The sequence below is a fragment of the Ochotona curzoniae genome, unplaced genomic scaffold, assembly GCF_017591425.1.
Source record: "Ochotona curzoniae isolate NIBS_2020 unplaced genomic scaffold, NIBS_Ocur_1.0 scaffold_3835, whole genome shotgun sequence".
NCBI lineage: Eukaryota > Metazoa > Chordata > Mammalia > Lagomorpha > Ochotonidae > Ochotona > Ochotona curzoniae.
Window position 1 is genome coordinate 32,759,147 of NW_024467114.1, and position 14,297 is coordinate 32,773,443.

At 39.8% G+C, this 14,297-nt stretch overlaps 1 protein-coding gene across 5 annotated transcripts in view; it reads left to right on the plus strand.

The window, feature by feature from the left end:
* Positions 1-14,297, plus strand: part of SNX13 (sorting nexin 13) — a 109,937-nt gene that overhangs the window by 23,737 nt on the left and 71,903 nt on the right. For all 5 annotated transcript variants that reach the window (XM_040964936.1, XM_040964934.1, XM_040964933.1 and 2 more), the window contains one exon: positions 13,845-13,957. In XM_040964936.1, the coding sequence (XP_040820870.1) occupies positions 13,845-13,957 (113 nt within the window). The remainder of the gene's footprint in view (positions 1-13,844; positions 13,958-14,297) is intronic.

The following is a 14,297-nucleotide window of genomic DNA, read 5'->3' on the forward strand; positions in this document are numbered from 1 at the left end:
TGACCAGGGCTTATTACTTGCTGCCAGGTGATAGCTCTAAAGAACCGTGGCTGCAATGACAATGTTAGGATATTCTAGAGTGCTTAAGACTCATAGTCCCTTAGTTGTTTTTGCCAAAATAGAGACCAGAAATAGCTGAGTCGCATATTTATTATGTGCTTTAATGTAGTTTTTTTATTAATAAAAATTCATTGTAAAATATATGGAAATATGTTTATGATGACTAATATCTAAGTATAAGTAGAAATTGTGGTTTGATGAAATAACTTTTTCTGAATAGTATCTAAAAGATTTGGTAGGATCTTTGTAATATATTCACATAAAATATTGAACATATGTAGGGCTGAGAGGCAAGAAGATGGAGGGATGGAAGGAGGAAGAGAGAAAGAGAGAGAGAATGAGAGGGAAAGAGATGTCGAGATCTTGCATTTGCTGTTTCCTCCTCCAGGTGACTGCAACAGCCAGTGCTTAGTCAGGCCAAAGTTAGGAAAGGACTTTTGTCTGTGGGGTTTTAGTGAGGGAAAAAAAAATCTGAAGATCATTGTTCATTACTTTAGTGTTAGAAGATATGTACCTGCTAGTAGGTTTGTGAAATACATGAAAAGTATTGTGTTTTTTCCTTTTTTAAAACTCTGCGTATAATACAGATCTATCTTCTGCTTTATCTTGTGGCCCTACCCGCATTAAACTTTTGTCAGTCCTTGTGTTGGTGGTACACCAGTTTGGTTGATACTTGCTTCCTGTTTCCTGGTTTATCTATGTGATAGTGAAATAATAATCCTAAAATAAGTTGTGATTGGTGAGATTTGAGTCTCAACTTATTATTTGCTCTTTAAACTGGCTGTGGAGATCCAAACTTGTCACTGTGGCTTAGTGTGTTAGGGATCATTCGTATGGTTCACACTGCTGTCATCTCTGCTTAAGGAGTCCCTCATAAAATGCCTTCAGATATGGAGGATGGGCAGGCCTTTTTGAGTAGTTCAAGAGGGGGACAGGTCAAATAAGTATGTTAAAATCCAATTTCATATTTTTACATACATACTCTACTATTTTTGTTTCCAGTACTGCTTTTTGATTTTTCAGTGGCCTTAATGACCTCAATAGCCAAATAATTTACATAAGACCCAGCCAGACCAGAGAATCTTTAGAAGGAAGCATGCTTATGCTTCAGATTTACATCCTTCTTGCCTGTGCAAAAAATCAACAGAAGTTCTCAAAAGAGTTGCTTTAAGAGTGTATCATTGAGTTTGTGTGCGCATACACATGTATACCGTACTGTCATCCCAAGTTAATGTTTTAAACTGTTCATTCATGTGAAATCTACAGTGAATAAACAGGTTGTGAGATACTTTGCTTGAGTTCACATGCTGTCATGGAGCAGAGCCAGGTATGGGAATTAGAGTTCTTGAATGCTTCTGTGTTAGCTACATAGTGCATCTTGACTAAGACTTACCTATTGCTGGCATTTGCCTCATCTTGTTGGTTTCCAGTTGGGATTCGTGAATGTAAGGAACAGAAGTATACTCCAATTACTTCATGGAAAAGGGGAATCCATGGAAGTAAACTGGAATACAGCTGCTCTTACTGGAACTGCAATGCTGCCTGAGGCTTCCCTTCTTCCATTTGCCTTGGTATCCACAGAGTCTGAACTTGGCTTTACAGCATACTCAGCTTTGTTTCTAGTGCTTCTCTTTGCTCGCTTCTTGACTTAGTGACCTGTATGTCCTCTGGAAGTGACTGTGCCAGCTCCAGAATCATTTTCCACATTTTCCTACTGACTGGCAGTCATTTATAACTTTTTGCATTCTTGGAAAAAGTCTATTTCAGATCCCTATTGGGCCAGGGTCTCCCAATAGTGTATTTATTCGCTGCCTCTGTGTTTGATAACATAGCTGTCCTAAACCAGCTGAGAGTTGGAGAAAGGGAAACTAGATAGGATAATATGGTCCTCAGGGCTGTGTTAGGGCTTGCATACAGGAAACATACATGTTTATTATTTATTGTTGTAACAATTACTGGTTGAATATTTAGTTTGTTTATAATGATGAAGTATGTCCTATTCCTTGCATCTCTGCGTTGCTCAGTTTGTTAGTTGTAATTGAATTGTCTTACTTCAGGTCCCCTGTTATCTACCTGTATTCTGGTTATCCTTTGAGAACCTCATTCCAGCTGTCTTTTTTTTTTTTTTCTAAAATGCTTTTTTTGATTCATTCCCTCCCTCTTTTGCAGCCACCTGGGAAGATATGCTCCTTACTAGCCTCTCATGATAGTTGATGGGTTGCTGTGATTGTATTGTATTTTGTTATCATATGCATTGCCTTTTGATGCAAAACTGTGAGCTTCTTGAGGCTATCAACTGTTTGCCTTTGAAATAGCAGAGCTTTGCTATCAGATTAGAAGAGGCAGATCAGCATTCCCAAGAACTGTGGCATTTGAAGTAGCATTCTCTGGGAAGAGGGTGCAAGGACTGAGGGAAGGCATGCCTCAAAGGAGCTTACTTGATACTTACTATTTTATTTAAAAATTTTTAAAGTTTTTTTTTTCATTTGAAAGGCATGCTTACGGAGAGGAAAGACAGAAAGATCTTCCATCCGATGGTTCACTCTCCTAATAGCTGCACCAGTCACAACTGAGCTGATTTGGAGCCAGGAGCTGAGGTGTGGTGCTTGTTGGGCGAGGAGTAGGCAATTCAACCATCCTGCTGGTCTCAGGTTCTCTTAATATTTTTTAAATTCATTAGAGAGAGAGAGAGAGAATTTGCATCAGCCTCCCCCGCCCACACTTTGCTCTGGAAATGCCGGCAATGTTTGGGCCCTGAGCCTGGCGCCAGAAGTGCAAACTAGGTCTCTTTCTTGGCTGGCTTGGGTTACAGGAACCAGGCTCCTTACACCATCAGCACTGCCTGCTAGAGTCTGTCTGGGCAGGAGGCTAGAATCAGAAGCCAGAGTCTAGGGAGCAAGTGTCCTACCGAGAGGCCAAAGAAACAAAGTGACAGAGGTATTTGGGGTATATAATGAATTGGATTTTGGGCATAATGAATGTGGATACCCAGGAGAGTTTCAGGCAGTTTTCTATATCGTAATATATGCAGTAGCAGCAGATTTGTGATGTCAGTTACTTCCTGTGTTAAGATGAGGGATTATAAAAACTGTGAAATGAATCTGAATTTTGGAAAGGCAGATTTACAGAGAGAACTAGATACAGAGAGAAAGATCTTCCATCTGCTGATTCACTTCCCAAGTGACGCCAGCAGCCAGAGCTGAGCCAATCCAAAGCAAGGAGCCAAGAGCCTGGAGCCTCTTCAGGGTCTCCCACATGGGTGCAGGGTCCCAAAGCACTGGACCATCCTCCACTGCTTTCCCAAGCCGTAAGCAGGTAGCTGAATGGCAAGTGGAGCAGCTGGGGCACCAGCTGCCCATATTGGATCCCGGGTGGTTGCAAGGCGAGGATTTAGCCACGAAGCCATCTTACTAGACCCTAAATGGTTAGTTTTAACATCATGTGAGACTAGGTTTTTCTACTTTTTACTGAAAATTGAATGAGTTTGAAAAGTTTCAGGGTTTTTTGGGGGGGGCATGGCTGATTGTTTCAGTTCATTCTAATTGATGGCTGGTGCAATGTAGATGCCATTGTCCTTTTTCATGTAATCACTGTGATTATTTATAGTTATTTGTGATAAATGCTTTTTGGAAATTTCTGAAGAGTATATTTATTTATACCACACAACTGGTACATGCAGAATAAGGGTACTAGCCTTATTTTATTACCATTTATGAATGAATTTAAAAAATATATTTAGACATCAAAGTATAAATCCCCTAGAGTGTTCGCTTTAATTTTGGGAATCAAATAAATTCTCCCCTCAGTTCTGCTTCTGCGCAGTGGGTCTCAGAGCACTTGCCTTGTGGGATACCTTTTTCTTAATTTATTTTATAATATTTATATGAAAGACTTGGGGAGAGAGAGAGAGAGAAAGAAGAGAGGAGAAAGAGTGGAGAGAGAGACCATGTGTGCGTCCATTCCCTGAGTTGCTGCAGTGGCCAAGACTGGGCTACTGTCAAACCTCCGGAGCTTCCTCCCGGCCTCCCATGTTGGTGACGGGGCCCAAGCACTTCGCCATGCTCTTTGGCTTTCCCAGGACAGTATCGGGAAGCTGGATGGGAAATGGAGCTGCCGGGATGAGAAGCAGCACCTTTTTGGGATATGATATTGAAGGTGGTGGCTGTGTGTACTATGCTACAGTTACAGCCCCTGTGGGGTACTCTCAAGGACCCTAAATAAATGCTAGGGAATCTATTCATGGGGAGTTTTTGTTTTTGAAAATTACTGAAACTCTAATGTACAAAGTCAGCAGTTGGTTCTTGGGTGACACCATTTTGAGGAAATAAATTACAAAGAAGAGTTTCATTGTGCTATACAACTTACCTTTTAAAGACAAAGGAATAGTTTAAACTCTTGGAGCTTCTGTATTTTTCTGTATTTTCCAAACACTGCAAATATCTTTATTTTGGTGTATATTATTACCTTTATGATAGTTGCTTTTGTTTTACCTTTGCAGTTTGTAAGCATATTGGGAATAGAAATGAATTCACCTTCGTGTCTTTGAGGCCTAATTAATAATAGAATCAGTGTAAATGTGTGAAATAGTTGGAAGACAGCAGTTTTTTGGAAGATACTTTATTTATTTATTTTTTGAAAGAGTTAAAGAAAGGAGAGTCACACACAGAGAAATCTTCCTCCCTCTGGTTCCCGCCCCAGATGGCTGCAGTGTCTGGAGCTGAGCCGTTCTGAAGCCAGGAGCTTCTTCTGGATGGGTGTGGGGGCTGGAGTACTTGAACCATCCTCTGCTTGAGCCATCCTCTATCTAGACAGTAGGCAGGGAGTTGGGGTGAAATTAGGGCATCTGGGCCATGAACCGGTGTCCATCTGGAACGCTGGTGCCTACCTGCTTTGTCATGGCACCTGCCCCAAAGGATCATAATTAAAAAAAAATAAATAAGTATTATACAGACCTGCACATAAAACAGAATATTCAGACTGCTTAGTTTCATATTTAAAACTATGTTTTTCTTAATGGAACAGCCATGTGTATGTTGATCCAATATTAACAATCATTTGAAACTTAAAAAGTTGTATTTATTACAGTGATACAGAGATGGAGAGACATTTCTTACCTGTTCGTTATTTCCAAAATACCTGCAACATACTGGGACTGGGATAGGTCTAAGCCAGGAGCTGGGAACTCAGTCCACAGCCCCTGTGTGACTGCAGAAGTCCAAACAGCCTTGTCAGCCCCTGCTGCCCTCCAGGGTGGGCATTAAAGGCAACTGCAGTTAGGAACAGTGCCAGGACTCCAGCCCTGGCCCTTCCGTAGGGGATGGTGGTGTCCCAGGCAGCATCTTTACCCCTAAGCCAAACCCCTGCGCGGGTGAATTTTTTAATCCCAGGTAATATATAGGTTAGTGACAGGCTCTTTACTTCCCTATTGGGAAATAGAAATGTTACTGTATTTATTGTTGAAGTGAAGTTTATGATCGCTGTGGTTTTAAAAAAGATGCTTAAAGAAAAATTTCAAACATTAAAAGTGAAAGAAATAGTACAATGCTGGGTTAGACATTTATCCAGTCCTAGCCAATTGTACATACTTCATGTATTTCCTACAGCAGTCCATTGGTAAATATTCATAATACAGCTCTAAAATACAGAATTCTTATTCTAAACATAACCCTCATATCAGCTTTAAAAAAAAGAAACTTTTTAAAATCCACCTGCTGGTTTACTTCCCAGATTCTCTTATCATCCAGAGTTGGGCCAGGATTCCATCCAGGTCTCCCACATGGGTAGCAGAACCCAAGTAGTTGTGCCATCTTCTGAGCCTGCCAGGCACACCCACAGGAAGCTGGGTCTGAAACCTCAGTTCGCCGGTCTGGAACCAGCAGTGTGCCGAATTTGGAGCTTCCACAAGCGTGCTGCTCCACAGCACCTGCCTTCAGTGATATGTTCACTGTATTTTTCCCCCTTCTTGCCTTTCCGTTATCACTTTCCTCTCCCCTCTCTCAGTGTATTTTTGTGAAAATAACTTTGAAAAGATCTGCATTTTACAGTTTTAATCCACAAGTTTCTCTGTCCCCCCCTTCTTCCTAGTCTATTTTCCCTCGAAATTTGTTGAAAGAACTGAACTTTTTTTAAATTATTATTTTATTTTGACAATCTTTACATAGTTAATTAGGGTAAAAGGTTCAAGGGCTATAGGAAAGTGGATAAGACCATTATTTCCATATTGTTTCCTTCATGTTTAAAGCGGGGTATTAAGGGAGAAGGCCCACCCAATTTCCCAACCTCCCCAGGTCCTGGATGTAGGGCATGCTCCAAGGTTCTTGCTCAGGTGGTTTTGATAGTTCAACAGTTATGAATCGCTGCCCATCTTGCCACTCTAAGCTCTATGAGGTCTTTGAAGAATCCACTGATTGACATACTCCATCATAGAGTCTCTGTTTGCTCCGTATTTTGCTGCCAACCTATAGCTGAGATGGTTGATTGAACTGTTCTTTCTTCTCTCTTTTCTTGGTTAGGGTTCTGAGTCCAGCATTTCAGTTGGGGAGATCTCCAAAGAAAGTTTTTCTGAGGTGTTCTCAGACCAAATTCCTGAATGTACTAGCATGTACAGGGCCTGGCACAGTCCATCGCCCCGATCAGCTGGTGGTTGCAATTGCTGGGTTGGTTCTGTTTTCAGCCCCAATTTCCATTGGAACCAATGGGTGTTGCAGTCCAGCCTGGTTCTGGCCAGCACACACTCAGTAAGAACTGAACTTTTTACCCGTAAGTTTCAAAATCTTAGTTTTACTTAGCTCATTTCCGTGACGTAGTGTAACACTTTCCATCTTCTGCATTTCCTAAGTCAGATGTGGCTTTTTTTTCCTGTTCTTTCTCTTATTCTTCAGAATTCTTTTGTAGATGATGATGTTAATTTCTAATTGTATTTCTTTTTGTATGCACTGTTAGTAATTTAAGGACAGATTTTTGATCGCTGATTACACTGATAAGTGTTAAATTCTTTACAACATTTCAAAATCATGAGTTGATTATATAACCCTCTTCAAGGGTTATTAATGGAACTCAAAAAATGTCTTTCTGGTCTCTTAAACACTGGAGGCCTTCCAGTGTGTGGCATTTGTTCTTCCACCCGCTGGCATCTCTCCAGGTTATCACGAGCCCTCCACTGACTGTATTGAGCAGGGTGGTCACTGTCTGGCGTTCTGGGCTTATCTGAAATGCGTTTCTTGCCCCTGACTCAGAATCCACCACTGCTCCTGGGTGTCTTATTTGAAGTAGTGGAATGAATAGCTATGGTAGTTTTTACTGAAAGATAAAATATTTGTGGGTTTTTTTTTGTGTGTGTGTGTGTTTGTTCCTTTTTCTTACAGTGTATCATGCTGGGTATTCAGAATCAATGCTTTCTGTGTTGTTAAAATCACTTGAAGTAGTTTGCATGACTTATATTTTGTTAGTAAATGCAGTTGAATAGTTTTATGGTAATGTACAATACTTACACTGCTACAAAATCAAGTCTACAAAGGAGTTATTTTTATTTGAGAGACAGAAGCAGAGTAAGTTCCTATCCAGTAATTTATTCCACAAATGTCTTAGCAGGTTGAGGGTGGGTGGGGTAGACAAGTCACCTGGAGCTGAGAACTCATTGCAGGTCTCTTCATGAACACAGCTGCCTGTGTCCCCGCTTGGGCCTGCAAGCGTCTGCAGCAGCAGGGGACAGAGTCAGCTGGAGCTGTGTGTTGCTGCGTGTCCAGCGCTTGCTCTCTGCCTAGCTGTCTTGGTTCTCCCTCAGAGTTTCTGTGCAACATTGTGTAGCACATATGTTCATTTTTGTAAATCTTTCTTAGATGAATGATAGCTATACATACTTAGCTAGTGTGTAGCTAGATTTAAGAAAAATAATTGGAGTAATTAAACTGGCACAATTTGTTAAAAATAAATAGAATGACTGTTTCCTTATATCTAGATTCTGTTCACAGCTCACATAATTAAAAATAATTTTTAAAAAAATTTATTGTCATATGAAAGACAGAGAGAAAGAGAGACAGAAAAACATCTTCCATCTGCTGGTTCACTCCTCACTCCCAGATGGCTACAATGGCCGGAATTAGGCTGGTCTGATGCCAGGAGCCAGGAAATTCTTCCATTTCCCACATAGGTGCAGGGCTCAAGCACACAGGCCATCTTTCACAGCATTCCAGGGCACATTAGCAGGGAGCTGGATCTGAAGTGAAGCAGGCGGGTCTTGAACCAGCTCTCATGTGAGTTGCTGATGCTGCAGGTAGAGGCTTAACCTGTGGGAACAACCCCTAAATATATATATTTTTACATTTATTTGGAAGGTAGTAAGAGCAAAAGACTCTTCTATCCACGGTTCATTCTACAATTACCTGCAGCTGCTGTCGCTGGGCCAGGCTGAAGGCAGGCTTCAGGAGCTTAGTCTCTCTCACAAGGGTGGCAAATACCATGGTACTTGATCCTGCTACCTTCTGCAGCACATGTAACAGGAAGGTGGAGTTGGAGGTGGAACTATTACTCAGAACTACACACTCTGGTATGGGATGTGGGCTTCCTGGGTGACATTGTGTACAGTGTGCCAAGTGTCTGCCTCTGGAATCCAGTTTACATGTTAGTGTGCAGTGGTATGTTGTCTTTCATAGCTAGTGGTTTAATAATAATAAAATAATAGAGTGTTTAGCATAGCGGTTACAGTGCCACTTCGGACACCTGCATCACCCCATGTTGAAGTGCCTGGGTTCGAGTACTGCCTGTCCTGGTCCCAGCTTCCTTGCTAGCACACACTGGTGGGCAGCACCTGATGACCCAGTCATTTGGGTCCCTGCTGCTGTGGGGGGAACCTGGATGGAGTTCGACCTGACCCTGTCCTACCTGTTGCAGGCACTTGGGTGTCAACCTGTCAGTGGAATATCTTCTTTTGTCTGTATTCCTACTTTTCAGACAAAATCATAAACAAAGGAACACAGAAGTTTAGTGATTTTTGTAGAGGTTATGTGGAAAGTTAATGGCAAACTGAAATGTGTGATTTCTGTGTTTTCTCTTGGTATTAAGCTGCTTTTCCAGTCACAAGTACTGGTAACAGTCAGGTGAATGTCAGTATTCCTTACAGGCTTAATTATCATGATATGCATCATTACTATTTTTTCAGGTTTAATTATTTTTTATTAGAAAGATTTACAGGGAGAGAGATTGAAAGATCTTCCATATGCTGGTTCGCTCCCCAAATGGCTGCCAGGGCTGGAGCTAAACAGATTCAAAGCCAGCAACCAGGAACTTCTTACGGGTTTCCCACATTGTGTAGGATTCTAAGGCTTTGGACCATACTCTACTGCTCCAAGCAGGGAGCTGAGTGGAAAGTGGGGCAGTTGGGATATGATCTGGCACTGCAAGGTGGATGATTAGCCATTTGAGCCATCACATTAGGTCCAGTTTTTTTTAATTGTTAAGCCAGGCATAGTAATAGTGAACAAACTAAATGGATCGCTAAGTCAGAGACTCATACAGTCCTCCAAGTAATCAGGTGATATGGATGAGGAAATGGAGGTATGTGGTAGTAATAAACAGTGAAGTATAGGGGTGAGAGATTTCACCTCAGTCATACTCTGGCTACTATTTGCTGCATTTTTAAAGTACTGTTTTGCTACCTTCTTGGCTGCTTCCTCAGTTCTGATGAGCAAAGGAGGTGGTGTGTAGGATGCATGATACGGTTTCAATTTTCAGCTTTTCATGGATTTTGGAATTATGAGTAAGTATTTCTGGATCTTGAGATTAATTTGGGGAAGTCAGAGATATATAATTATGCTTTCTTTTAAACAGTTCTGGTAGCTTGTTAGAAGGGAAAGATTCAGTCTCCACTCTGGCACTCTACCTCGGAATCTGCGTTGTAATCACCTGCATTTGACATACTTAAAGTTTGAGAAGTGCTGGAGAAGGTGATCTTGAAGCCATCCTGCAGCCCTCGGTTGTGAGTGATTGCAGGTGCAGTGTGTGGAAATTTCAGTGTTGATTATTCCATGTAGGAAACAGAAGGTTTTTTTTTTTTATTTTAATGCAAGTCACTGTTGTGTAGATTTGTTTTTGTCTTTTTTATTGCCTTTCATTTTGTTTTTGCTCTTGTGGTAATACCTGTTTGTGTGAATGGTTTTTAGCTTAGTACAATGTTTCCTTAAGTTTTGTCGTTTATCATTTTAGTAAATATTTATAACTCAGAAATCTTAAAATGGCTTTAGATCATCTTGATTTTTCTTGATTAATCTCACTAAGTAATAAGCTTATAATCAACCAATTATATATAGGAAACATTAAGGAAAATAGAAACTGTTTGGATAATGTACGATTTCGATGTTTTAATGAATAGTGTTAACTTTTTTTTTTCTTTCAAAGATTTATTGTGTTTGAAAAAGAGTTACAGAGTGAGAGAGACACTTCCAACTGATGATTCACTCCCCAAATGGTTGCAGTGGCTGGGATGTGCTATGCCAAAGCCAGGAGCCTGGAGCTTCTTCCACATCTCTCATGTGGGTACAGAGGCCCAAGCAGTTGGGCCATCTTTCACTGCTTTCCTAGGCATTTTAGCTGGGATCTGGATTGAAAATTGGAGCAACTAGGACTCCAGCCAGTGTCTGTTTTAAAGAGGCTGCTTTATCCACTATGCCACCATGCTGGCTGGTTGCAATAGATTAACATTTGGAGTTGACAGTTTAACTGCAAAAGAAATGAGTTGTTTCATTAGACATGTTTTCTTAGTCTCTTGAATTTAATCACAGAAATAATTCTGCAGGTTTTTAAAAAATGTGATTGTTGTTCAAAAACATTGATCTATTCATTTTGAGAGACAGTTGCACAGAGAGAGGGTGACGCAGAGGGAACTCTTCATCTGTTGCTTCATTGCCCAGATGGTTTTCAGGGGTTGGTCAGACTGAAACCAGGGCTGAAACTCTCTCCAGGTCTCCCCTGTAGGGGAGCAAACGTTGTAGGGGACCAAACGTTTGGGTCACCTGTTGCTGCCTTCCCAGCTACATTAACAGAAGTTAGAAGGGAAGTGGGAAAGGAACCTGTGCTCATGTGGGATGCCAGCCTTTTACTCGACAGCTTATTTATGCACCGTACTGTTGACCCAGATGTGACTTAAAAATCTACCTGTTTGGGCCGGGCACAGTAGCCTATTGGCTAAATCCTTGCCTGTATCTGGCGGGATCCCACTGCTCCACTTCCCATCCAGTGCTCTGCTTGTGGCCTAGGAAAGCAGTGGAGAATGGCCCAAAGTTTTGGGACCCTGCACCCACATGTGGAGGACCCTGAAAAAACTCCAGGCTCTAGGTTTCAGACAGGCTTGGCTCTGCCATCACAGCCACTTGAAGATTGAATCAGTGGATCGAATGTCTTTCTGCAAATCTGCCTTTTCAATAAAAACTAAAAAAAAAATTTGTAAAGCATCTCTGGTTCACTATTAAATCACTAGCTCTTGGGGCATTACTGGTATTTGCAGATATTTGTTGAATAGGTGAATGGATTTTGGGAAAAAATTGTTACACTTTTCAAATGAGGACTAAGAAATCCATAGGAATCTAGAACAATAAATGGATTAATTGCGGTGTCTTACTTGTTAATTAATTGCTGCATTAATTAATCTTGCTCAAATAAACTATGGTCTTGGGGGAAATTTAATTTAGAAAGATGATTCAAACTTATGAGTAAATAGGCATTTATTCAGCTGAAAGCAAACAGCCAAACACCAGAGTGAAAAATAGACCAGGCCCCTGGTGTGTTACTCTTCAGTTGCATGTTGCTTCATATCCGGAGATTGTTACTTTACTCGGTTTAATTTTTAAAACCTCTGAATAAATCCTTAAACAAAAGCTGTTTAGCTTTGTGAAACTAACCAGCATGAATAAATCTGCGTAAAGAAAGAATGACTTTGCTAGTATTTGATAACATGTCACTGGATAAGGTAGGTTTGAATAAAGTATGTGGGTTGTAGTCTAGTTTCAGTCCTCTGGGGAATTTATGATAACTGTTTCTTGGGAAGTTAGCCAAGATGATTTGGAGTGAGTCTTGGGTAATAGGGTAATAGCATGTGTTTCCTCTAGCCAGGCATCTTGTGGTGTGCCCTTGTGGGTTGGCTACTGGATTATGTATTCAGCAGGTGTTGTCAGAGGTGCTTCGCTGCTGCTCTGTCACAGTGTGTGGCTCTCAGCTCTTGGAAGGAAGTCAGAGGCCACTTGGGTGTGGGAAGTGTATTCCTCCTAATCTGGAAAGGTGGCCTGAAGGCATAGCCCACTTCCTTGAGCAGGCATCTTTATCCTTTGGTTGCTAGATGATAATGGCTGTGATAAGGAAAAAGATTGCTAAAACTAGAAATGAACAAGAATTGCATCAGTCTGATATAAAAACGAGAAATGCCAAAAAATTTCTGCTAAGAAACATGAATAGACTGTTTTCAAGGGATAGGAGACAAAATGTTAAAAATAAATTTTCCCTGAATAGATCTTGTCCAAGATTTCCATTCATGTGCCATTTAATTCAGAGCTTGTTGGACCAGACCTAGATGCTTGCTTTATTATTCCGGGTAGCTCGTATCCCCATCTGATATAATCATGTTGACTTAGTTGTTTTCCTCCCCTCTGGACTGTAAATTTGCTTTAAATAACTTTGTTCTTTGTTCAGCTCTTATTAGGTATGTAAGCCTAAGAGGATATGCTTGTGTAGTCCTTGGGAAATATGTTTTGCTCCTTGTGCTGTTGCCAGCACATTTTTGCACATAAGAAAACAGTAAATGGCGAATGAATGAATAAAACTCTCCTTTCTCTTATAGTCCACAGCACCATTGTCTGTTCCATAGTTTTTTGGTCATTGGTTTTGTTTAGTTTAGCTTCTTATAATGCTTTCTTTTATTTTCTTTTGGTTTAGTGTCAATTGTTTTATTCCTATAAGACATTCTTCTCTACCTTCCTTCATGGCCTTGGAAAGACAAATGCTTCCTTTATATGCCTCACAGTGCAAGTCAAATGGCTGTAGTAACTTGTTGAATGGAATACATTTATTTGTTTACAATGCCTTAAAACATTAAAATCCAGTTTATCTTGAACAAAAGGGGCATCTTTACTGGATAAGATAATATGATTCTATATGATATAGAGTTTTTACTTCTTAAGGCATAGATATTTTTAGAGATGTTTTGTTGAGCTGAAAAAACTTAGTAATTAGAGCTGACACTTTTGCAACTGTAATTGTATGGATTTTTCATCCAATTTGAGTAAAAGAAAATGTTACAGCTTTTAGGGAGATGAATCATTTTGATATTTTAATTAAAAATTAAATGTTTTATTGTGGTCGTGTTGGGCAAAGTTTTAAAGTGAAATATTGGGTTTAAGTAAGTAAAAATTTTGTATGCTATTTAACCTTCATATATGCTTTTGCATATATAAAGTAAAAATGTTTTTAAAAATGCTCTGAAGTTTCTCGTGCCAGCATTCCATTCAGCCATCTGTGTAGCTGTTGCTGTCTTTTACTTTGTGTGTGGCCACTGTTTTTTTTTTTTTTTAGGTTGCTAATGTTCCTTATTCATAAATACAAATTTATATATTATTCCTTAGAGATAAATTTTTAATAACATACTTAGTACTTCCAAAATTGAATATTTTGGCATCATTTGAAACAATAGTACACATTTTTAAGAGGAGAAACTCAAAACCGAAAATTTTATGATTGTTTTCTCATTGATAGGGTGAATTATTTATTTTAAAAAGCTCTTTTTATTTTGTGCTTGTTTTCAGGCTAGTCTGTCCATATGGGGATGGGGAAGCCTCGGCATTGTCCTTTGCCTGATAACCTTCGGACCCTTTGTAATATTTTATTTGGCATTTTATATCCTCTGCTTTGTGGGTGGGTAAGTATTCTTAATGATAACTTCATAATTCATATGTCATGGTGTTCAAAACAGAACAAATGGTATGAGACTGGGAGTATGATTTATTTGTGACTGTTGTATTAAAACTGCTTTTAGCAAAGTTAAAACTAAGATTTAAGATACCAGTTTGTGCAGAAATATAGTTTCATCCAAAAATAAAATTCCAGTTTCTGAAGAAAAAAACATTTAATGAGACTCATGAGGAAGGTTTAAAAACTTTAATTGTCTTTGAATGATGAATTTTTAAAATTAAATTAGTAGGGAAAGTTAAATTGGAATAACATACCAAGTTTTGCATTGTGGAAGATACTGTTTCATT